At 40.8% G+C, this 27,067-nt stretch overlaps 1 protein-coding gene across 1 annotated transcript in view; it reads left to right on the top strand.

The window, feature by feature from the left end:
* Positions 1-27,067, top strand: part of LOC144823882 (mucin-5AC-like) — a 663,881-nt gene that overhangs the window by 83,549 nt on the left and 553,265 nt on the right. The window contains exons 7-8 of the mRNA XM_078682770.1: positions 1,538-1,655; positions 5,596-5,734. Of these exons, the coding sequence (XP_078538896.1) occupies positions 1,538-1,655; positions 5,596-5,734 (257 nt within the window). The remainder of the gene's footprint in view (positions 1-1,537; positions 1,656-5,595; positions 5,735-27,067) is intronic.

The raw sequence follows: 27,067 nt of genomic DNA, 5'->3' as shown, positions 1-27,067 counted from the left end.
CAAAAAGGTTTGCTCATGGGGAGCCACTTTGAGCTCACTCTGAATCTGATTATTGCAATTGCCTGAAGTGGATTAAGATCTAAATCCTAGACCATATGTTGGCCTGGCAAACTGTCAAAAATGTGCCATTTCCACAAGGCAGTCTTTGGACACAGACTGTAATCCACCAATCTCCCTCTTTGGACTCCCAAAGAGTTGGGATGGCAGGTTAACCTCCCAGATCAGTTCAGAACAGGGAAAGAGGAGTATACAAATAAGGGAAGGTGAGAGGGAAACACACCATGTCAGGAAGGGCACATTACAGGTGAATCCCTCTGCATTTCCGGATGGTGTTTTAATGAGCTATCTCAAAGTCGGGACTGAAGAACCAGTAATAATAAGAGGCACAATGACAATAAATATAGAGGGGTACACACATGACAGCATACAGAGGAAGACAAGGCAATTGGAAACACTTAGAGGCCCAGATGCACCAGAAGAACAGTCAGGAAAAGCAGCTGTAGTGATTAAATGACATTGACCATGGATTGCAGGATTCTAACAGAGAAAAAGAGATAAGGCAACAAGTGATTGGGGAAATACTAAGGGGAGGGAACAAAGGAACACATATGGAGGGAACCCAATGTGGTGATAAATGTGGTGATAAACTAAGCGATAACAGTGGGCCATACGGCAAAAAGAAGTTGGCCGGCTTCCAATGCTTGTTTTTAGCTTGTTTATAGTAACCTGGAGCTGCTGTGCTGTCTCTACTGGCTCATACATGGAGCTGCTTGTTTTTGACCTTCTGTATCTTCTTATGAGCCATCAGAAAAGAGGTGGTCGTCCACAGCCTCCTGTCCTTTATGTTTGTTGTGCTGTTCTCTGACAGAATCGAATAGTCTTGCACGTGTGTCTCTTCTCCTCTCTTTCTCTCGATAAAATCTTGATAGTGGGAACCTATGGTCTGAAGGTAAATGTCTACTTGATCTTACATGGATAAAACAAGTTTGGATAATTGTATATCCCTCTCATTCCATGTAGGTACTATGTGAATTTGACTGCTACCTCTATTCAAGATACCATTGATTTTTTGTTGCATAGAAATTTAGCTATGATGTTCTTATGTTCACTTTTTCATTCCTGTGAACTTCTGTCTTGAGTGTTTATAAGCCTTTTTGAAATGTGTCTTGCACTTTTTAAGAAGCCAGTGATGATGATGATGAACATGACCTTTTGCTTTGATCTACTAATCGTCATCTGGTAACCTCACCAAGTTAACTTTGCAAAGTTATGTTTTGTTTAAAATTAAGACCCTGTCTGATAAACTGTCTGTATCATATATATTAGCTCCCACCATTTTTGCTTGCTATTTTGCACCTCAAGTCACAGGCAAACGAAAGAGTAGTCTTCTTCAGGAGTTATCATCTCACTCTTTGGCCCTGAGAAGAGTCAGACATCTTTAGGCATCCATATCGTTTAACAGCTCACTCACATCCGTCATCATTTATTTCTTTCTCACTTTAGTGCATCTCATGCTCACATTTTGTGTTTGCCTTAGGAACTATCCTCGATGACGTTGATAATCGCGGCTGCATTCCACATGAACAGTGTTCCTGCACTTACAATGGAGAATCTTACAGCACTGGAATGTCTTACACAACCGCATGTCGAAAATGGTATGTGTCTATGCTTCCCCCTGCCTAAATGATTGAAGTGGCACTTTTAACTTCAAAGATTAGTATCAAATGAAGCACAGCTGAGCGAAATAGTTTGCTGAAATGAGCATCAATATAGAAAATTAAAGAACACAATGAAAATGTTCCTTAAGCGTGCATCTTGGACTGAGACCCTTAGGGACCAATCACAAACTTAATTTTGTAGCGCGTTTGTAATACTACAATACCACTAGAAAGATACTATAAAACATTAGTCACAAACATACGTGCAGAGGGTCTGCCTCCACCATTCCTATCTTTTTCAGCTTGGAGATCTCTGCTCTCACTGTGGAGTCTCCACACACATAATTATACTTTTTAGTATTACATGTGGAAGGGAAAAGGAGAGTGGCTGGAAAATGGGGAATACTTAGTACTAAAGGGGTTGGGGTTTAGGGTTAAGGGAAGGGATTTAGGGAGGGATGTGTACCCACCAACAAGAGTAAGCCCGTTGCTATTTACAAACTGCCCTACTGAAGTTACTACAGTCAAAAAGGGACCCAAAATGGGAGGAAATTATGCTAGCACAGAGCTGAAGTAAATCCAGCACCACACATGACCAACCAAAGGTACAACAACATCTTCCCATAAAAGTTAATAGAGATAGAGACTGAGAATGAAACCCCATAGGAAATAAAGTTACATTAATTTTAAATATGTATAGTATTCACAAATATATACAAATATAATTTGATGTACATTATAAAAATAATACATATTTATTATAGAATTATAAAATAACATAACCCATTTTGCATAACAAATTAATGTAGAATTGAATTTTAATAAAATATAATTACATATTTTTTAATTAATTCTCTACATCATTTTTTTATAATTATTAGTGCATACTATATATTTTCTATACTTTTGGTGGTGATTTACTATTTACTTTAAACTTGAGAAAAATATGTTTAATGCAATTTCACTTTAAATTAAGATGATTGTGAATTCAAAATTAAGTTAAAAGTGCTGTAGCATCTTTTCTTTTATTCTACATTTACAATAAATGTACAATAAATTTACTGTATTAATATTCATTAATATTTGACGTAATTCTTTACAATATTTTGTTTTAAGTTTAATTATCTTGGTTTATTTTTCCCCATACTTTACCATAGAGAGACTCCGTAGTCAAAGTGTATCTTTACACATGGCAAATTATAGGGCAACGTTCCATATACTATACCTTAGGGCAATCACCATGATGCAGATGTCCATATGACAAAATATAGAGAAAATATAAAAATATCTATTCTTCGTGGAAATTGTTAGTACAAATAATGTTAGTTGAAATATTTTTGTCAATTAAATATATATACATTTAGAATATAGAATTAAACAAAACTAACCTTTCACCATTAATAAATTCATTTAAATTAAACATTGTGGGACCTATTAGTATGTCAGGCGGATTAACACCGCCTGCATGGGGGTGGCAATACACCCGCCATTTACCACCACCCGCATCCCATTCCCCCCCTGCCATATTATGATGGTGGGGGGACTCTGGCGTACAGAAAGACTGTCCGCCGGATTTCCACCCGTCGACCAGTCGACCAGTCGACCGGGCGGAAAGGGGCTTGATTTGGTGGCGGTGTCTGCAAGAGACTGCCATCCAAATTAAGATGCAGGCGGTGATGTGCCTTTCCATGGCAGGAATGGGCATGCTGTGTCTGTGTTGGGGGTTGGGGGATGCACATTGGGGTACTGTAGGTACCCCCTGAATTTGCATGTATAATGTGGCAGGCACCGCGCGGTGCCTGTCACGTTGTGCATGCAAATGCACAACCTGCCTTTTTTCCATTGCGGCCGGTGCTGCAGAAAGCACGGCCCCCCGCATTGTAAAAAATGCAGGATGCGCCCGCCAGTGTGGTGTGCGCATCCTTATCTTCCCCACTGGACCACCGCACATATGGTCCACCCGCCATCTTAATAGTCCCCTAAAAGTTTAAATATATTCAATTAAGTAAAAAATATTCTTTGCTGACGTTTCAAATAAAAACTACATTCTCACCTGCAGTAAAAATTATTTTGAGTAAGCCTTATCTATGAATAGAATGAATTAAAAATGATTTAATGTTTTTACTGAAAATTATTCTAGCAGTTATTTTAAACTAAAAAAGTTTGTAAAAATATTTCAAAATTAAATAATGAATATTCATTACTTGTAGACATTTTTTAACATTAAATTAAATGTTTTTATATTTTTAGCTAATTTCAATTGTTTAATTTCATTTAACATCATTTCCTAAAGGGTTTTATTCATAGTCCCTACCTCCGTTGATTTCTGTGGGAGAATGATGCAGTATCACTGGTTGGCCATATGTGGTGCTGGACTTCTTTAAAGTAGTACCTTATACTCATACGGTTTGCCTTACCACATTCTCAGGGGTAGGCAGGTGTAAACTACACTTTTGAGTAACTTTACATTTGAATTTCATGAATAACTCTAAGTAGTAAAGTTACTCAAAAAAGTAAGAGTAAATTACATGTGTAAGTTAGTCACAATTGTAAGTTACCTTTTTGAATATCCCCAAAAGACTCCATATGGAAGGAAAAATAAGGGTACAAGGTTCTTGTGCCGTGATATTCAGGTTGTGGAATTTGGGTTTGATTGAGGCACATCTTGATTTCATCCTTAAATATTTGATTGATAGATGTGCACTGTACCCCACTGTGTATAAAGTCTATCTCTAGTGCCATTTCAGTAATGGCACAAATGTTATGTTACTTAGAGATCTCTGTGAATGCAATTTTTTCTGGAAATAAAAATAAATGACGCCAAGAATAAAAGAAAACCATATGAATTATGTACTAGAATAATTATCTTCACATTCCCACTATTAGCTCAAATCACGGAGAGAGTTGTAAGAAAGTAGCTATGGCTTCATCTAGAAGGCATCCATCTTTTAGATGAAGGTCAGTTGGAGGTTTGACCGGAGGCTGCTGATTAATGAAGGAGAGTTAATTGTTATTACGACATGAGCAAGTATGGGAGTTTGATTGTATACTTTGCATAATAGGTTTATCAAGCCAGTGGTGCACTGATCTGTGTGAACTCTTTTCATATCTCTTCTTAAGATAATCATGTTATTAGTTGGAATACAGGATTTATCAGGGTGCGTCCTACCTCAATTTCTTTCTTACTATCCAGAGTTATTTAATTTGTGTCTAAAGCCGCAAGGAGCTATGATCAGATCATTTGCAATCAACCTTAATCTCCATAGGAGCATCATTTAAGTTTTGTATTCAGCTCAAAAGTGGTGGCCTCCCCCTCCGTGTAGAAAAGCATTATTTGATGAAAATATTTGTTAGTCTCTAAATATGAGACTCAGAATGTTGTTACCAGTATAGAAGCAATAAAACAAAATCTATGGTTTGCATCTTCGAGAATGGCATTAAAATCGTTGTCAATGATTAAAATATGGGTTTCTTTTCTATCGAACACTGCATTCTTTCCAATCGGAGGCAATCAAAACATTACTCCTAGTAGGAGCCATAATGAAAGTGGGTGTCATATTGTAGAAATGATTGGGACAATCTCGACTACTGTAATATGATGTACTTTGATTACTAAGAAATTCTAGAAAACTGGTGCAAATAGTATAGACTTGCACAGCACAGTCAATCCCAAACTATAAGGAAAATAACATCACCCACTTGGGCTGACCCCCAGAAATACAATGTGCAATGATTTAGGTGAAATATTGCCTGTATACCCAGAGTGAAGGTTCTTAAGATCAGCAAACCAACTCTGGACCTTCACATTTTCTAATTGGGCTGCTGGTGGAAACTGCCCTAGACTGAAGGAGAAAATTAGAAGTATGCATAGAAGCAAACAAAGAAGTATCTAGATCACTTCTTGCTTACTAACAAAGATACTACATTTACCCTTTAGCACCTGTGCAAGTGGCCAGTGGAAGTGTGTGGACAAACCATGTTCCGGTACATGCTTCATCGAAGGAGGTTCACACATCACCACATTTGATGAGACTCGCTACAAATTCCACGGCGATTGCAGTTATGTAATAGCAAAGGTAAGTGAAAGGCTTCATTTGAAAGAATCATTGGAAAAGGAGTCCGCTTGCTTGCTCCATTCTAAGTTTTAGAAAAAGAGAACTAACTTACTGTGTAGGTAATAGTTCAAAATACACTTTCTGGTCCTTAAATTAAACTAATGCAGCTAGACTCATATAAGACATATGTCTAATCACTATGTATATGATAACAAGGAAGTTTACTAAAACCATCTCACTAATTTCCATTGTATATCTGTTCCTTCTTAAATGCTCGTATTGACAATATCACTAGGGAAGGTTAAAGACTAAAGTGAGAATAATACTGTTCTATTGAAAACTCATAACAAGTGAAGGTTACTTAGGTATTGTTAATCGTGTGAAGAATGAATAAAAGAATGGTTCTTTATATTGTCAGTTGACATAAAAACGTCACTATAGTTATTAATGTGCAGTTTCCGAGGCAAATCATTGTCATCTCTACATATTTTGTCAAAAAGTCTCCTTTGCACTTATCAGTCTTATCTGTTTACTTTCTGGGTCGGTTGTGCCGTAGAGTCAGGTCCCATGCTGGTGCTGGATGATGTCACAAGATTATTCGATGAGGAGGAGTGTTCATACTGCTAGCTATATCACTTAGAGGTTATAGCAGTGTGCATGGAGATTTTTGTGGTTCTATTAAAGTGGTTCTTTTTTCCTTAGTAGAGACCTCAGGTGATTCAGATGGAATCGACTCATTTTGATATCCCCCCAGCAATGGCTCTGATTGTACATAACATCTTTTTGGAGACTTTAGGGAACTGGGTGGTTTCCACCCACCAATATGTTTATGACACCTAATTACATCTTAGGTCATATAACACTGCACCGCTGATGAGCTCTTTCTGTACTATAGAAGCCTGGACTTCTTTGCCGTCTTTAAAATTAAGTCCATCTTAACTTTCATTTTATTAGATTTCGGCTAGACCTATGGGTTCTAGTAGGTGTCATATACTTAAAATGGACTTGTTTTTAACGCCTTCCTCATTATTGGATAGCTTTGGTTTTATGCCTCACTTTCCAGCTCCTGATTTAATGTCTCTCTTTCCTATTCATGTGTTAGTCTCACCAAGGAGCATTTCGAGCTCAGTGTTTTGAATTTATTATGTATCCTTCCACTGCTGACATCAGATCTTCTCTGTTTCTAATGCATAGGGTAGACAATTTCCTTTTCTTTACCTCTCCCTCTCTTTCAACATGCCCACTTCACCCCACCTACACAGTTCTCCAATCTCTTTCCAACCACATCCAGTGTCCTTTTCCCACTCAAATCCTGTTTTTTTTAATTGTTGTATTTTAAACCTTTTATACTTTCTTAGTGATTGCGCATTACCAGTGGTAACAAGCTTAACATAGTTATCAGTTCATTCCATGATCCCCTTCCATTTGTGCACATGTGTGTCAGACATCTATGAACTGGTCTTGTTTTGTTAATCAAATTCTATTTAATGATGGCCTCCGTTGAAGCACGCACACCCATAAACACCATCTCAGAATGGCATTTATTCAAATGTAGTAAAATGTATCATAAGATGGCTACTGCTTATATGCGCACATCCACAAACCACAAAATTGATGGACGGAATGCAGAACAAATCAAAACATTCACCCCCAGTCAAGAGATCTGGGTTAAATCTATCATACTTTTGCTCACTATGTACCCCAGTTTAGACCTGGCCATATGCAAATCAGTCTTGACCCTGTGCCTCATGGGAACAGTCCAGCCCGAACTGCCAAGTTAGGTCCTCCCTGGACCAGAAACAAGCATCCTAGGATCGGTTTAAGGGTTTCACCACTCTACAGCCAAGATAGCTTGATTCCAGTTGCACAGTGAGCCCGGGACCCACGTCTGGGCATACCCAGTGTACTTAGGGCGAGAAAGCAAACGACACACAATTGATAGACGGAATGCAGAACAAATCAAAACATTCACCCTCAGTCAAGAGATCTAGGTTAAATCCATCATTCTTGCGCTCACCATGCCACCCCATCTTTTTGAACCACAGCATTTTCTTAAATGTATTGAAATACATTAAAAAATGGCTGCTGTTGGTACACACACAATTTCAGTGGCATATTTTAATGCATTTACAAACCCATTCCAAGGTGGCAGCTGAACATACAACAGGACAAAAAGGTATCCCTTCTGGAGCGAAAAACGACTCCTTAAAGGCCTATATAGGACCAGTGGTACAGCACAAAATGCCGTACCACTGGTACGGCACTTTCTTTATATAACCCTCACCCTCTCTAGTAGTGGTATGCTTCATAATCGGGTTCAACATTACTTCTAAAGGTCAGGGTGCGCTGGACCATATTTCAGCGAGCCTATAACACCAACATGTTTGAGACCTGTTTTACTACTATATATAATAATATAGAGCATCAGATGTATGAAAAAGTAATGCATTACAGAAGACAGGTAGAGTACTTCTAAAGGTCAGGGTGGGCTCAACCATATTTCAGCGAGCACTTATGAAAATAATGTGTAAGGCGGCGTAACCCTTTATTAGTAGGGTGGGAGGGAAGGTTAAAAATTAGAATACTATATGGATGTAAGGATATGATGGTCCTATGACCCTATAACACCAACATGTTTCAGACCTGTTTTACTACTATATATAATAATATAGAGCATCAGATGTATGGAAAAGTAATGCATTACAGAGGGCAGGTAGAGTACATCAGAAGTAGCGTCTATACCAAATAATCCCAATAGTGCATACAAGCTTGTATGTGAAGACCTCCGACCTCCTAGTCAGTCACTGTTCTCCCATGCGCAGCTCCACCATTAAGGCTCTGACCTTAGCAGCAACTTGAGCTTCAGGTAGGCGTTCTCCACCCGGAGGCTCCTGCCAGCGTCTCATCCCTGGTGGTCTAGTGGAAGAATCTGCTCTTCTGCCAGTCCGCTTTATTATCCGTGTCATCCTATTCTGTCTGCCTTTCGCTGTTCTTGCCTTTTCTGTGTTTGACTTTTTTCTGTCTGCCTTTCTCTGTATGCCTTTTTTGTGTCCCTTCTTTCCCTTCCTTTTCTGTGCCTGTTTTCACCCTGCTGCTGCTGCCCCCAAGGCCCCTCCCCTCAGCATGTTCACTTTCGCCGCCCAGCTGCTCACACACCTCCGAGTTCTATTTAATGGTGGAGCGCAGTGGGCGCGCCAAAGGCAAGCCTGTCTGCGACCTGACCGCGACCAGCCTTTGCAGCCAAGACCTGGAACGAACTCCCCCTTTACATCCAACAAAGCCCAACACTGCACCAGTTTAGAAAAAAACCTCAACACCTGGCCAACAGAGCTCCTCACACCCCCCCAAGTGCCTTGAGACCCTCATGGGTGAGAAGTGCACTTTACAACCCTTGATTGATTCATTGATAATTCATCTCATAGCTTACGATCACATACATACTGGTAGAAGTATCCAAATGGGCATATCTCTGATGCATGGTACAACTGGAAACAATAATATTATATTATATATCCACTTGATTCAAAATAACATATCAAAAAACATTTTGTATGATGTAGCCACTTTTTCAAAATTACATACCAAACCATCTTGTGGGTTAGTAACAATCTTTCACAATCTTTCACAAATAAAATAGTCTATCACCAGGTAGAGGTGAGTGCAGAATAACATAAATTATAGGAGCCTCTCAACCAAAGCAAGTGGGACAAACGTTCCCACAGGGGCATGAGTGGGCAGCCCTGTAGTCCAGCTCTATAAGAAAAATTGGGGAAAGAAGAGGTATTAGGTAAAGGATTGCCCCATCATAGAGGTATTGCACTCTGCAAAGCACTATTCGATTTGTCAGCTTCTCGTATCACATTTTGAGAACTTACTTCATCAAAGGTCCCATTCCATCTAAATACTTATCTTTGGCCCAGCTCCCCTGCTTGCGGTGGAGGTATGGCTGATTCAGGCTGTGCTAAATATTCTTCCGTTTGGCTGGGTCCAGCACAAAGAAACAGGAATCGAGCACCTGGGCCACGCCTCGCTTTCATTTGAGGCAATGTCCCACTTCCTTGTATGGTATTGGTACGGACAGGCCGAGGGCTTGTCTTCTATGCAAGGCCGGTCATCCTCGCATCGGCATGCATTTGTATGGATCCTAACAACTCCATTTTCCCAAAACCTGGGTCTGCATCTAAGTAGCATATTCCATGGCCATACACAATTAGTCCGAATAGACTAGATGACTGGGAATATGCTCGAGAATTTAATCATATAATAGTTTGCTTTGTATATACACAAATTATTCACAATGGTAAATGCTGATTACTGATAATTGAATCAGGACCATTAACGGCAACAACAGGCACATATCACTTTCAATACACATTGCACTTTGGTTTTTAATTTTTTTACATTAATTGTATAATTTTAGGGACATGCACATATGGTAGCCTTTTATGACAACCAACGCACAAACAAGAGACATTTGGCAAATTGAGCATTTATGCTGATATCATATTATAAGATGTGATCTCAGTTTAATAGACAACTTACAATTATTGTTTCTTAATACAATGTCTTGTATGTTGATTACTTATAATTTTCAACTATGGTGGATCCAAATAATGTCTTAACTTGCATTCTGAATAGAAATTCCATCATAATCTGTTGTCTATGTTGGTTGACGAATGATATGCACTGGCACTTTAAATATGGGAGAAACTGTTCAAGCTGTGTCATGTGATCAAGGCCATGAACCGGCCGAAACAAGTCACGGCGGACTAGCTGGGTGGCAAAAAACAACACTTTGCACCAATTTTGGGTGAATCACTGACAGAATATCGACTCTAAGAATATCGACCTACAGAAACATCGACGCTGGAATATCGAAGGTAAGTATATCGATTTCCTATCTACAACAAGGTAAGTACAAAAATATCGAAACAAAAATATCGATGTTAAAAATATCGTAGTTAAAAATATCATTTTTTTCCAGTTAAAAATAAATGTGTAAAATAAAGTAAATAATACTAATAAATAAAATAAACATGGTTAAAAATATTTTATAATGTTTAAAATTAATAAATGATACATATATATTAATAAAACATTATTAAAAATAGACATAACATATATAATATATTCTTACTTAATAATAACTTTTAATAATTATTTTAATTACTTATAAATTATTCATAAATACTATAAATTACAAATACATCTACACACATAAAATAATAACATAAATAAAAAGTATATCATTATTTAATAAATTAAAAAAATTAAATATACCTTAAAAATATTCAAAATTAATTAAATACTACATTATCTAAAATAATACAAAAAATATTAAACAAAAAATAAATAAAACTACTATTTAAACTAAAAAAAACTACAGTAATTAAATATTGGATAGCGTAGAAAGTAAACTTACTATTCCCACTCCAAAAAATGCAACAGTAGGGAAAGCGTTGGATAGCGGGTATGTAAAAATTACTATTCCAACTCCAGAGTGTGAAACAGTAGGGAAAGCGTTGCATAGCGTAGGGGTAAAAATTACTATTCTCACTCCGAAGAGTGCAACAGTAGGGAAAGTGTTGGATAGCGGGAAGGTAAAAAATACTATTCCCACTGCAGAGAGTGCAACATTAGGGAAAGTGTTGGATAGAGTAGGGGTAAAAATTACTATTCCCACTCCAGTGAGTGCAACAGTAGGGAAAGCGTTTGATAGCGTAGGAGTAAAAATTACTATTCAAGCTCCAGAGAGTGCAACTGTAGAGAAAGAATTGGATAGAGGGTGAGTAAAAATTACTATTCGCGGGGAGGAGCCTAGCCGGCGACCATGATGGCCGCCTAATCCTTCGGCTCCGCCGACCTTTTCGCTTCCCTCCCGTCCCGCGACCTATCCTGGCATCGATCCTGATCCTAAGCGGTGTTTTCGGGCTCGGGAGGTGACCCCGACTCCATTGGTGTATCTTATTCGGTGCTCCCTGCGGTGGAAACGCTGGGACGTCCTCGCCTCCTCCCGGACGCTGCCCGACGCTGACGGGTCTTTGTTCTCCGGGGGCGGCTGCCTTCGCCCACGACAACAGCGGCCGCTGTGGACGGCGCCGGACCGGCCGACGGAGTGCTGCGGCTGAATTCTGTGTTTCCCCTCTGTCCGCTCTACTCCTCTCTACGAGGGGGGCATATTGGCTGCGCATGCAACAATGTTTCACCGCCCGGGCTCCTGTATGCATTTGTTTGCGTCTTCTTTTGCTCTTTGAGGAAGTGGGAGCCATCTTGGTGACAGAGCCAGCGGAGCTCGTTTTTCACGATCCCGGGCTGCAACTGGTGACAAGGCTGCGGCGGTCACAACACTTATGCCTGCTTGGTGCAACATGGTCGGTGCTCCCTTTGTGCCCCCGGCCCGGTGGGGCTCTACAGTGCGCCGGCGTGGTGCTCAGCTTGGTGATGATAACGTGGATGGCCAGTCTTGTGGGCTGCACCGAGTTTCTGAGCCCCGTGTGCATGGATCCGACGCATCCTTCTCTCCTAAGGCACTAGTGCGGATGGTGGACATTATGAGAGCCCTGGATACTCTTCGTACTGCTTTTTGTGCCAATGCCTGTGACCTAGGGCACAGCCTGGATGCTGTTCTATCTGTTGTGCCCCTGCCTGACCAAGCACATTTACAACTGCGTGAAGCTGAGCCTCATCCTGTGCCCGACTTCTGTAGACTGCCTGCCCGGATGTGCCCGGAGGTGCTGTTGGTATGTGCTCCCGATATCCCCGTGATGCTGTCTGCGACGGTGATGCAGCGGTCTGATGTCTGTATGCTGGTTCAATGTGTGGGGTCTCGTCCTCGGACGCCATGTTTGGACACTCCATTGTTGATCTACGGAGACGCTTCCTACGTTATTCTGCGGGTGCTACTACTGCCCGGGCCGGGGGGGCTGTTCCAGTGCGATGTCTGCACTTCTATCGCGGTTGCACACTTGACATTTGATTGGACAGACTTTGTTAGACGGCGTTCTGATCTGCGGGGTCACACGGTTTGTTTGTCCCATTCAAGATGGCTACTGTGCAGCTGGACCACGTCGATGTTCTTGATCGCGGGGGCCAGGGTTGAGCTCCCCCTATCAAGCACTGTGTACCGTTTACTGTTGGGATTAGAATTGATGGACGGTACTATAAAGCTGGACTTTGTCGTTACGCCGGGCTGCGGGAGGCGGGGTGGAGGGTGTCCCCTCCCATGTTAAGCTTGTTGTTGTTCTTACTGCTGGGATGTTGATGGATAGCCGGGGATGTTCCACATTTATTTTGTATCGATGGCGGGGTCTAGGGATGGGCGGCCCGAATATTGCATCCCGGAGCGGGTCTGTTTCTCTCCTCCTCCACTCTTTTTATATCTTTCCCTACTGTGGGGCAGTTCCAGGGCGACAGGCACGCTGTTAGTGGATTTGGCCGTAGCCATTACAGGGGTGCGGGGTGGTGGGTGTGGGGGGGGTTTGTTCTTTTAGTTTGTTTTGTTCTATGGTCCCTATCGCTCTTTTCCGGCTTTGAGAGGGTTCTTTCCTCTTCGTGGGGGTGGCTGCTTCGGGGTTTCGCACCTTTTTTCTCCTTGTGTTTTAACGAATCTTTGTTTTCTGTTTTTGGGGGTGGGCTTTCTGGGATTCCGCTTGGAATCGTTATTTCGTGTATTGCTGCCTATTGCTTGGTTTATTGTTGCGGATGCTTAGCTTATATAGTTGCTGTATGTATAGCCCACTTTCCCTTGTAAATGGGGTACGCCCCTCTTGTCGCGTTTCTTTGTGTCCCTTAATGTAAGGTGTACAATTCTTCCTGTTGCAGCCCCTCGCTTTCTTCTGACTTAAAAATGAAAACCTCCTGTCCTGTGTAGCGCGCCCCATTGTCGCTTCTGGCGTATTTTGCAATATCCTGATGGTATACTGATATACTGTTCTCCTGTTATTTCCCGCCTATCTTTGCGGCCGGCCGTGATGGTTGTGGGCTCGCGCATGTATCTTCTGTTTTTTGTCTCAATAAAGGTTTTCAAAAAAAAAAAAAATAAAATAAAATAAAATTACTATTCGCACTCCAGTGAGTGCAACAGTAGGGAAAGCGTTGGATAGCGTAGGGGTGAAAATTACTATTCCCACTCCAAAAAGTGCAACATTAGGGAAAACGTTGGATAGCGGGAAGGTAAACATTGAAATTACTATTCCCACTCCAGAGAGTGCTACAATAGGGAAAGCGTTGGATAGCGGGTGGGTAAAAATTACTATTCCAACTCCAGAGAGTGAAACACTAGGGAAAGCATTGGATAGCGTAGGGGTAAAAATTACTATTCCCACTCCAAAGAGTGCAACAGTAGGGAAAGCATTTGATAGCGGGTGGGTTAAAATTACTATTCCCACTCCAGTGAGTGCAACAGTAGAGAAAGCGTTGGATAGCGTAGGGGTAAAAATTACTATTCCCACTCCAAAGAGTGCAACAGTAGGGAAATCGTTGGATAGAAGGAAGGTAAAAATTACTATTCCCACTCCAGAGAGTGCAACAGTAGGGAAAGCGTTGGATAGCGTAGGGGTAAAAATTACTATTCCAACTCCAGAGAGTAAAACAGTAGGGAAAACGTTAAATAGCGTAGGAGTAAAAATTACTATTCCCACTCCAGAGAGTGCAACAGTAGGGAAAGTGTTGGATAGCATAGAAATTAAATATAACATACCTATAAATAATGTTTGTATTTAAAATAATAAATAATTTAATTTTGAAACCATCATCATTTACAAATACCCATTTATAATTATTAAAAACATAATTACAATTGAATAATTTATTAACAATAAATTAACAATAAATACCAATACATATTAATTAATCAATATTAGTTACCAAATAATAAATATTGAACAATGAAATATTTTTCAAAACAAAACACACATTTATTATTAAAAAATGATTAGCAATTAAAAAAACTTTAAACAATAACATTATTTTTTATACCAAAAAATACTTTTCATAAATTATTAATTACCAATTAATAAAAATAGTTTCCTATTAAAATAAATTACTTGCCAATTAAAAAAATTAATTACCAATTACAAACATTAATTACCAATTACCACAATTGCGTATCTGGGCAGCTGCGCTGGAGCTGAGGAGAGGGAGATTTTTGAGGGGCCTGGGGCTACCTTATCAAGCTGTTTCTTCTGCTGCTATCTCTCGAGGTGCCCCAGGGGATATAAGCCCCAAGGTAAGACTTGGTCATTCTTCTGTGCCTATCAAAACAAAAGGAGAGGTAGGGTAGTGGGATACTCTTACACCCCAGTATCAGTCTAATGAACAAAACAAGAGTATTCCAAAGCAATTAAGGAGACCATCAATATGGAGCAAGAAACGACTTCACTTAAGGCGTTTTGAAGAAAGCCCTCACTCACCACCTAGTGATGACATGCTTCATCATCGGGCCCCACAGAGGGGATCTAGCATCCCCTCTGTGTGCTGCAACGCCAGATCTACTGCGGAGCGGGTTGGTGGGTAAGGACAGTGCTGTGCAAAGAATATTAAGTGAGTGATGTGAGGTTTAAAAAGTCTGTAGTGTATCAAAATTAATTTTATTAGGATCACTAAGGACTAATCAAAAAAATGATGTGTAGGAAATACGTCCACAATTATTCAAGTGGTAGTTTCCTAAGTCAGTCGACATGTTTCAGCCACGAAACGGTGTGAATTTACCTGGCATTCTTCAGGACTTGGTGTGAGTAAACCCTGGCGGTATGGACTCTCTAAGGTCCACCCTTACCTAGGGACGTGAAAGTGAAAATAAATAATGAAAAAAGTGCAAAAAATTAGAAAGAAAAGCTGTCTTTCTAATAACTCCTGGTTTAGGAGGCTTCCGATATTACGGTTTCTGCACTTTGATAGTGTGATGATTTCACACCATGGGTCACAGGAGGGGGGTGGAGGCGTAATTGGCACACCGCCCTCGACGCTCGGCACCCGTGGTATACCTGTCGCGACCCTCTGCTGGACCCCGAAGAAAAGAAATAGGTTCATTCTTGGAGGGTTCAGTCAAGTAATAACGAACTTAGTGAGTACTGGTCCATCTAAAAAGGAGGTCTCAAAATGGTACAGATTCTTGCTTGAGGAATCTGATGGTGAATTCACGCTATCAGTCCATCTCTGGGGAACCTTAATCACGGGTCAAGATCTACTAAAACTTTGGTCAACCTCATTTGAGCTCCTAAAGAATTTAGTAAAACCCTCATGGCTTCGCAGGAATCATCTATACACCTTGCATAGAGCGTATTACTCTCCCCAGAGGTTATCTAAATTTGCTTTAGGGAACCCAGTCGTATGTCCAAGGTGTGGACTCCAGGCAGCACCAGACACCCATATGTTTTTTGAATGCCCTCGTGTTGCTACATTTTGGGAAGCAATAGGGAAGACCCTTACAATATCGTTGGGCTTCCCAGTTATCATCGATCTATCCTCAGTAATCTTTGGGATCCTGACAGGAGCACAAGGACCAGCAAGAAGTCTTGCCTTCTACACTATCCTCTTGGCAAGGACGGAGATTTGCAGGAGGTGGAAGGATCCCCTACCTCCTTCACATGGGGACTGGTTGGCATCCATCCTACATACGGCCAGAATGGACCTAGCTAGATTGGCAAGTAAAAACAAAAGAGACTTCTGGCACATGCTGGTCTGGGCACAATAAAGATCCGGGTTTTATTATTATTTTTTTTTCCCGGGTCCAATGATTACACTACTATGGTGCCCATTTTCAGCCTTCGATGCAGCAGATAACCGGTCAAGCCCGGCTTAGGACATGCTGAGGGCTTCCCCAAAGGCAGCCAAAAGTGAGACTAAGCCAGTAACAGCTGTGGGATGTCGCCCCCCCCCCCCCTCTCCATATGATCCCATCCGGTATAACACTGAGACAGCGGTTCTTTGGCCTGTTTCTAGATGGCTTTCTTCTACCATGGTGGATATGAGGACAAAAAAAAAAAAATTTATTACCAATTACAAACATTAATGATCAATTAAAAAAATGAATTACCAATTAAAAAAATTAATTACCAATTACAAACAATCATTACACATTAAAATATTAATTACCAATTACAATCATTAATTACCAATTAAAAAAATTATTTACCAATTACATACATTAATCACCAATTAAAAATAAATTACCAATTACAAACAATAATTACACATTAAAAGATTAATTACCAATTACAATCATTAATTACCAATTAAAAAAATGATTTACCAATTACATACATTAATCACCAATTAAAAATAAATTACCAATTACAAATATTAATTACCCATTAAAAAAATAAATTATCAATTACAAAAATTAATTACCAATTACAAACATTAATTACCAATTTAAAAATTAAATTAACAATTAAAATAATTAATTGCCAATTAATAATTAATTAAAAACGAATTTATTATCAATACCAATAAATTATAATAAATAATTATTTAATTACAATTCAAATACTTCCCACCCATTTCCCCTAGAAACCCACCACCCGCTACAAAACTTAAATGCAAAAATTAATTAAAATTAATTTGTAATTCATAAAAAATTATAATTCATTTAATGTATTTAAATGACTTCCCATCCTATTCCCCTATAAACCCACAACCCACTCCAGTACTAAAACATTAAATCAACTTTAAAATATCATTATTAATATATAAAAATAGTACACATGTAATTTAAAACAAGTAAAATACTTAACAAAAAACATATAACACATACATATTAAATACATTATAAAATACATAATAGTAATACAAATATCGATATTAGTAACATCGAAATTAGTAACATCGATATATTTGATATCGATATTACTGACTTCGATATTACTTACATCGATATAAATAAATTTGATATTACTTACCTTAGGGTCGATATTCTGTCCAACGATATTCTTGACCTCGATATTCTTTACCTTCGATATTTCAAACTCGATATTTCTGTAGGTCGATATTACAAACTCGATATTTTGACTGTGTACCATTTTGGGTCCTCGCTCGTTTTTCAAAGTTGGAAAGCTGAAGTTAATAACGATGGATCGGATATATATATAAATATATGTATATATTAAAAAATTATATATATATATATATATATGTGTGTGCCAAGGTGTATTGAAGTATGAATGGGTGTATGAGCGTGTGTATGGGTGATTTTGTGGGTGCGTGACTGACTGTATCAGTGAGTGATTATACATGTCTCAGTGAATGTATGGGCGAGTGATTAATCTGTGTGAATCTGTATCAGTCTGTCAGTTGGTGTGTGAGTGGCTGCATGGGCTGGTGAGTAGGTACATGAGTGTCTATATGGGTTATTGATTAGTTGTCTGAGTACCTGTATGGGTGTCTGTGGAGTGGGTGAGGGGGGGTGTGACTCCCTGCATGGATGTGTGAGTAGGTGAATCCCTGGGTGTATGGGTTCATGAATGCATCAATAAGTGACTGTATTGGAGAGTGAGTGTGTGTATAGCTTTGTCAGCGAGTGAATGGATGTCTCAGTGGTAAATGGATGAGTAACTACAAATGTGAAAGGCACAGTATGTGAGTTTTGGAGTATATAAGTGACTGTGTGTGGGGGTGATTGTGATAGTGGCTGTATGGTTGAGTGTGTGGTTGTGTCAGTGACTGTATAGGAGAGTAAGTATGTGTTAATATCTGTATGAAGAAGGGAGGTGGTGTGTGTATAACTGTATAGGTGAGTAAGTGGCAGTGTGATTGACTTTTTGGGTGAGTAACTAGGTCTGTGAGTAGCTCTATCGGGGACTGATGGTGAGTGAGTGTCTGGATGGGTGTTTGAGTGGATATATCTGTGGCTGTATTGGTGAGTGACAGGGTGTATGCGTGGCTGTATAAGTGGGTGAGTGAGTAGATGTGTGTGCAGACCTATGCATTAGTGAGTGGGTATATAAGTACTGGTATTGGTGAATCAATGGTTTCGAGAATGGTAGTCTGAAATTTGGATTGGGTGTATGAAAGGTTATATTGGCTTATGAGTAAGCACATCAGAGATTATACGGATGATGTTATCAGTGATGTCATCTGAGATGTCATGAGTGATGTCACTGACAATGTCATGAGTGATGTAATATGTGACGTCATCAGTAGTGCATTGGGGGCGCAAGTTATAGTTTGCACAGCTAACTATAATGGCTAAATTCTCTGGTTTTGTATGAGTGAAATCTCAGCCTAACTATAACAGCTCTGTAACCTTTGGAAGAAGGAGAGAACTCTGGGTAGTTCTCAAGTTTAGGTGGAAAGCAGCTCCTGTTAGTGCACTCTCAACACCAGCGACACTCTAGATCTGCTCACCTCAAATGTCTGTTTTTCTATCCAAGTCTTTAAGCATAGGATTAGCAAAGTGCCATCCACGCCGAGATAGAAAAGGACAAAGTCTTTTGCTATTTCTATAGCAAAGTTTTTAAGCATAGGACTAGCAAAGTGCTGTCTTTGCCGAGCTGTAAAATGACAAAAGCCATTTATCACTCCAGGTACAGTATTACAGCTTTGAATTGGTAAAATACCAACTCAAGCCAACCTAAAATGAGTAGAAGCAACCCCTGACACAGTGTTTTGCTCTAATTAGAGCTCTTCAGAGAGGCATAGCTTTGTCCAGACACAAGGGAGCACCCAGTATAAGTCAAAACAAAACCCTGTCAGGCATAGAGTGACGCATACATTTTGCAAAAAAGAAGGAGAGAACTCTGGGTAGTTCTCAAGTTTAGGTGGAAAGCAGCTCCTGTTAGAGCACTCTCAACACCAGCGACACTCTAGATCTGCTCACCTCAAATGTCTGTTTTTCTATCAAAGTCTTTAAGCATAGGATTAGCAAAGTGCCTTCCACGCCGAGATAGAAAAGGACAAAGTCTTTTGCTATTTCTATAACAAAGTCTTTAAGCATAGGACTAGCAAAGTGCTGTACTTGCCGAGTTGTAAAATGACAAAAGCCATTTATCACTCCAGGTACAGCATTACAGCTTTGAATTGGCAAAATACCAACTCAAGCCAACCTGAAATGAGTAAAAGCAACCTCTGACACAGTGTTTCACTCTAATTAGAGCTCTTCAGAGAGGTATAGCTTTGTCCAGACACAAGGGAGCACCCAGTATAAGTCAAAACAAAACCATTTCAGGCATAGAGTGATGCTTAAGGACACTGAGCCAATCCTAGCGCAGCCTCACAGGACGAGCCCCCTATGATGCGGCATCTCTTCCTTGCGCTGGGCCAATCCTAGCACAGCTCCACGGGATGAGCCCCCGGGTGACGAGGCACTGCTTCAGGCTGGGCCAATCACAGCGCAGCCTCACGGGACGAGCCCCCTATGTCGCGGCACCTCTTCCTTGCGCTAGGCCACTGCCAGCGCGACGGAGGCGGACGTAGTCGGGGTCAGGGTGCCGCGGCGACGGTTGTAGATCTCTCGGGCTGTATTTTGTCCCGGGACGCGGCGGTGACTCGTAGACCTGGCGATTCGGGCGCAGCAACCCTCCCCACCGGTTGCATGTTGCAGGCAGGCCGCACACAACGTTATCAAATTACTCGGGGAATTACTCACAGGGGAGGCCAAGCAATCCCACGGCCGCCCGCAGTTGTGTGCCAAATGAGCACACCTATCCTCCCACATGGCAGGCAGTTGGGAATAAGGCACAGAGGGTGAATAAAAGACGTTTGTTACAGCGTCTTGGTTCTTCTGGGGAACTTTTTAACCCTGTGTTCCAGGAACAGGAGGCCAGCTCTTCTCAGGCCCGTGGAGACTCTAAGCAGACACAGCACAAAGCAAAGTCTTGGTTTCAAGCAGGGGGGAGCACAGCACACAGCAAAGTCCCCTTTCTTCTCTCCTTTAGTTGAAGCAGTAAAACAACAGGTCAGCCCCAGAGCACACAGCAAGGGCAGTCTTCCTTAGTTTCTTCAGCTGTTCTTCTTCCGGCAGAGGTTCCTCTTGATTGTAGAAGTCTGATTTTTAAGGGATCTCTGTCCTACTTTTATACCCCTGAAGTCTTCGTTCTTCATGTGTTGGGAGTTCTGTACCCAGTTCAAAACAGTCCTGGGGGCACTCTGCCAGTGCACAACTTCTTCATTTTAGACAGGGGGGCAGGGTCCTCAGACGCCCAGCAGGAGGTGGAGCCAGTCCTTTGTGGAGGCAAGCACAGCCCAACTCAGCTACAGGGATTTCCCCACCCACCTCTCTAAATGCAGATGGGCCTATTCAGCCTAGGACTACACACCCAGACTCCTGGAGCCAAGACATCTCACCAGCCCCTGTCACTCCCCACAGCCAGACAGTCAATCCACAAACAATCAGAGACTCCCAGGAAGGTTTGAACAGAGAACCAGCAGCTTTCTAAAAGGGCCATTTCAATTCAATTCAATTCAAAATATCTTTATTCGGGTTCCATATGTGAAAACCATAAAAGTACATAAAAACGCAATAAATATTAAAAATCATTATTCATTCATTATAAAGGAATTGTTAAAACTGTTACACATCATTACAGGTTCGTACGGTGCCTAATGCATAATTTTAGATATTGTGCCACAGATTTTGTCATCAAAGAATTTTCCAAAAATTGCAGTACTAGGTAGGCAGGGCGACATCTACGGATGTTCATAACTTTTAGTAGTGGTAATATCCACCTCCTGCGTAGTTGCATATAAAATTTACAAAAGAATATGACATGAATTGTAGACTGTGGGGACATAGAGTCACATGGACACACTGCAGTCTTGTGAGTCCATACATTCTGGGTGGGAAATAAAACCAAAAAATGATATATGTTAAGCCTGAAGCGAGTAAGGAGTAGCTTTTCATATTGCGACAAATCATACTGTAAATAAGGTTGGATAGTTGGAACCAACTGAATCATTAAGCATTGTTGTACTGAGGGTTTACCTATTTCACACAACATTCGGAGTTCAGACAGATGTGACAGACAAAGTGTTTTTAAGTCTTTTTTTGAAATGTCTGTTACAGATGGTGGGTCTTCAAAGAAGCTCGGACGGCCAATGTCGGTGAAAAAAGATTTTACATATACCAGCCATTTTATCTTTTTCATATGGTCTAGTTTCATGCAGTCCTCTATTATTGTTCTTGTGAGGTGGCATTCTTCCGTGGCCCATATTCTACGCCATAGCATGATAGGCTGAATCTTAATGATGTCCGATATATAGTGTACTCCGAGTTCAAGGTGACAACCAAATGTGGTGGTGCTATTAGGAACAGCCAATAAAAACTTTAGGAAGGAGTTTTCAACTTTTTGGAGTTGCTCTACATTCGTTGTACCCCAGACTCCTGCACCAAAGGTGGCTGTGCTGATGGATTTTACATTGTATATCTTAATCATTTCGTTAGGTGGTCTTTTTCCCAAACGAAGTGAAAATGCTTTTAAAGCGCCGACTGTTCTTATGAGGGCTAGCTTTCTGGAATTAATTGCCTCTCTCCAGTTAAATGCCTCATCAATAGTTATACCAAGATAAGGATAGGTGTTAGCTCTTTCAAGAGGCAAGTTGTCCACGAAGATTTTTTTCTCTTTGTTCCCTCTGTTGCCGACGTGCATTACATAAGTTTTCCTTATGTTCACTTTTAAATCGAGACTGGTCATAAAGGTACAATAATTATTTAGGGCCCTCTGAAGCTGGACTGGTGTTCTTGCCAGGATTACCGCGTCGTCGGCGTATAGTAACGCTGGAATCTGTCGACGACCGGCTTCCGGCAAATCTTTAACGCCCTTTAGCAGTGCCGCCTCTAAGCCGTTCGTATAAAGTGTGAATAGGAAAGGGGCCAACACGCACCCTTGTCTGACCCCTTTCTGAATTGGGAAGCTGTTAGTTAGTTGTCCTGTTACTCCATATCTGACCTTTCCCGTTGCGCCAGAGTATAGCTCACGGAGGATATCTACTATAGGTGGTTCTATCCCCATTTGTAGCATTATTGTCCAGAGCTTCGAGTGATTCACGCAGTCGAAGGCTGCTGTAAGATCGACATACACCATGTGTAGGCAAGATTTCTTCGCTGTTACATATTTTCCTACAAGTAATGTTCAATTTAGGACTTGATCGACGGTGCTTAGCCCGGCCCTGATGCTGTATTGGAGGTCTGAGAGTACCCCTTGCTCTTTTGACCATTCCTGGAGTCGATTTAGAAGTATACGCCCTAGCATCTTTCCAGTTGAATCCAAGAGGGATATGGGGCGGTAGCAGGTTGGACTGTCTCTGTTGCCCTTTTTAAAAATGGGGACCAGGATCGAGGTTGACCAAGAGTCAGGAAGGCCAGTATCTTTTGCTGCGTTTAACACTTTAGTCAGAAGGGGAGCCCATAATTCAGGTAGGATTTTGTAGAGGTCCATAGGAATAGAGTCTGGTCCCGGTGCTTTGCCATTTTTTGCAAATTTTATAGCATTAGTTGTTTCTTTGAGTGTAAATTGTATCTCTATCGGGTATTGCACCAGCGGGAGAGGATCTTGAGATGTTAAGTCTTCGGACCTAACCTCTCCAAAAAACCCTGAAAAGTGCTGTACCCAATCTTCTGCAGTTATGGCAACATCCAAAGAGGGGCCAGCATTATTATCAGTTAAAAATGGAGTTTTAACTGTTTCCCAGAAGGCTGTGCTGTCTTTTAGGGCACTGCTTTTCAGGAGTTGTGTCCAAAGCTTTATTTGTAACTCCTTTTTCCTTTGTTTAATTGCCTGTGCATAAGTTTTCCTTAGTTCGGTTACCTCTGCTCTATTTCTTGGTTGTTTTGTCAAGGCTTTCTTTAAATTTGAGTATGCTTTTGTGCATTTTGTGTTAAACCACCCATTTTTCGAAGTATTACTTTTTTTGATGGGTCCGGTTAATTCTTGACTTATTGTGTTCGCTATTGCATAGTAGCTACTCATGATCTCTGCTGAGTTTGAAGAAGGGTCTAGACATTTGTCAATTTCGTTCTTACATGTTTTGATTATTTTCACATTAATAAGTTCTTGGTCTAGATTGCCCCATCTAAGGGTATACCCGTTTTTTTCTGTTCAGTGTTAGTACTTCTTGGTGTAGCAAAGCGGGCAGAGTCTTTTCTAAATTCTTTTGAGAATCTAGTTCTTGAAATGTTATTCTAAGTGGAAAATGGTCGCTAAGTGCATTACTCTCCGCTTCAAATGATTTTATGCATTTAGCTTTACTGCTAGATATCAGAATATAGTCAATTACCGATTCACAACCTCTGCCATGAAAGGTAGGAGAAAACTGCGTGATAGGCGTTTTTAACATATTTGCAAACCCTATGTCTAGTTCAGCCATAATGGCCTGCATGTTGGTGCCTTCAGGGGCGTGAGAAAAATGAGGTATCGGATTTTCATATTCGTCTGTAATCCCGTAGATGGGGGCGTCGCTATTTTTGCATAAATGAAGATTGAAATCGCCTCCCCAGATTATTGTATGTGGAGTTCTGGCATATTTTCTCTTTAAATCATTAATCTCCTCTAAAATTTCATTTAAGGCTTTGGACAGCTCGTTTATAGTCATGTTGTTGTAGAAGTTTATAAGGATATAAACCTCTTGATTAGTTCCTTTGATGATAATAATCTGGTAATTCTGGTGGAGTGTAACAGGAGTTACTTCACGACATGGCCAAAGATTGGAGATATATATAGTTAGACCTCCTTTACTTCTCCCTGATATTGATTTTGTTGCCTGGGAGAAGTATGTTCTATATCCCACAAGATGGATTGAATTATTTAGCCATGTCTCTTGTAGACAGACTATGTCGCTTGAGTGGACCAAGTCTAAAAAGCTGCTTTCCATATATTTGGTTGCTAGTCCCGCCACGTTCCAGGATAACAAGTTCCTGTCATGGTATTTACTAAAATTGACAGGTGACCTTGGGGAGATTTGTAGCGTGGTTGTTGATCTATTGCTGGCATTAGTTATACACTGAGGTACTTCAGCCTGTTTTACCGTGGGTTGGGATTTTGTCATTACTTTTAGTTCCAGTTGTCTCGCTTTTGGTGTGCCTTGGATTTTGTTTGAGATTGTGGTCACAAGATGTTTAGCTGGTCTTTCAAAGCAGGCTCTAATATAGTGCGAGTTGGTCATAATACAGGGCTCTGATGATGGTCAGTCGACCATATTCAGGCAGCTATAACTATTTGACGTTGGTATTCCAGCCCATGTATCTCTATGAAGTGGTTGTCGTAGCCTCCTACCATAGTTGTTCCAATCACCCCGGTCGTTGTAGTCGTGACCCCAATCTCCCTGGTGCCAGCTCGAGTGATTATTTCCTTGGTCCCAATCTCCCTGATTCCAATTTCTCTGATTGTTTCCTTGGCCCCAGTGTCCCTGGTTCCAGTTTCTCTGTTCGTGATCATGGTGGTTCCAGGACCATTCTGGGGGGCAGTTGAAGTCATGAGGGCGGGGATTTTGTTGGGGGTAAAAGAAAGATAGACGTTTAACCTTTATTCCTCCTGTATTACCTGATGAATCCCAAGAGCATATGTATTCCACAGCACGGGGATTTTCAAAATTAACAATTATACAGTCTCCAGATATTGTTTTTGGTTGATGACCTATCCATGAAGCCCTTTTCACAGTTGCGATTCTGGTGTTGTTATTTGGATGGTTAGGTCTGTTGATATTTAACCAGTATCGAGTTTTATTTAATAATGACCAAGTTGGTTCTTCTGTGTCATTACTCAATTCTGGAACACCTGTTAAGATGACAACAAAAGGTGCTGCTTCCGGTGGAAGATTTACCAATTTTTACCGTTTTTTATTTGACCTTTCTGATTTGTTAAATTGTCTCTGTGTCTGATCATAACCAAAGGTATTTGATGTGGGAACTGTAGAAGGGTTTTTTACTGGGGGAGCTTTTTTGTCCGTGCCATCTACACTAGGGAGTTTTCCTGGTGATTTGTTTTGTGTGCCTATAACTGTTTTGGAAGTTTCTTGAGGAGTCTTGTTCTTTGGTGAAGATATCTGATTATTAGTAGTTTTTTTTGTTATCTCTACTGGTTTTGCATTTGTATTATTTGTAGTAGCCATGCTACTAACTGGTTGTTTTGGTTTATCTGTAGGTTTTGTGATACTTGATGAGACCTTAAGTCCAGGCAGATTTAGATGATCTTTGTTTATCGGATTAGAGGTTGTTTTTGAGTTTGTAACCAATATTGCTAATTGCTTTTCTATGATTTGTGTGCTTTTTTGAAGCGGTTGGAGCTGGTGCTTGACTATTTCAGCTATTTCTTTTAGTAGAGAAGCTTGTGTTTTGGTGTTAATTACGTTTTTTGTTGTAATACAAGCCGCCGGCTTTTTGTAAGTTTGCTTGGAATTAGATCTATCGTTGTGATCTGCTACTAACAATACATCGGAATTGGTGTTACTATTTGATTCCAAAGAGGCAACAGTTTTGTCATTATGTGAATTTAAAACGTTGTTTGAGTCACACATTTTAATAGGTGAATCTGAGTTTAAGTTTTCTGTATCTTTATTTATTGGTTTTTTTTGGAGTTTTTCTTTGTGATGTTGCACTTTCGAAATTGCTCCTTCCCTAATCCCTCTTGATTCACATTGTGTGAGTTCGATAGATTTTCGCTGCGGGCTAGCAAAAATGTCAGGGGTCTGTTCGAGACCTTGACTCAGTTGTGAGTCTGAAAGTTGTAGTGATACGGAAAGATCAACGGTGTTTGGGATCACGTGGATGTCCGCATTTGTTTCCAGATTTATAGATTTTTGCAATGGAACATTTGGGGTTTGCTTGTGCTATCATTCCCATTGACGAGCGTCTGGCTTGATCTAATTCATAGGATACTCGTCGGTCGATCAACATTACCGTTTGGTCGATGGTTTGATTCACTTTAGTGATGAAAAGATCGATAGGGCCAACAGTAGATGTCATGTTTTTCAAGGTTTTACTCCTAGAGCCTCTAGTGGACATTTATATACTGATAGACAAGGGAGGCAGTAGAGAAAATTTGATTTCTGATCAACACATAGATGACTTTGTGGGCACAAAATTACTTACTGATCCGGTTCTTGTTTTATAGAAGATCTTAGGGGGGTGGGCCCAGCCCAGTCTCCTCCGGTCTGTGACGGGCTAAGACGGGCCCACCCTTGGCCCAGGCTTCGCCCAGCGTCCCGCTCGCGTTCCGCGAGACGGGTTTGGTGGTGATTTAAAGCGCCGCCTGGCGCACGGTGACGTCGCTGCAACCTCGCAAGGGCTTCTGGATCTTGTAGTGAAGCCCCTCGCCGGTCTCCTCCTGGCGCCCCCGCTCTTGGTGGTATTTCGAGCGGCCGGGAAGCTGGAGACTGGCGGGCGGGTGCTGCCGTTGTCAGAGGTGCAGTTAGCGGGGTTCCTGG

This window comes from Lissotriton helveticus, chromosome 3_1, assembly GCF_964261635.1.
Source record: "Lissotriton helveticus chromosome 3_1, aLisHel1.1, whole genome shotgun sequence".
NCBI classification, from domain to species: Eukaryota; Metazoa; Chordata; class Amphibia; order Caudata; family Salamandridae; genus Lissotriton; species Lissotriton helveticus.
This window is presented reverse-complemented; position numbering and strand designations above follow the sequence as displayed.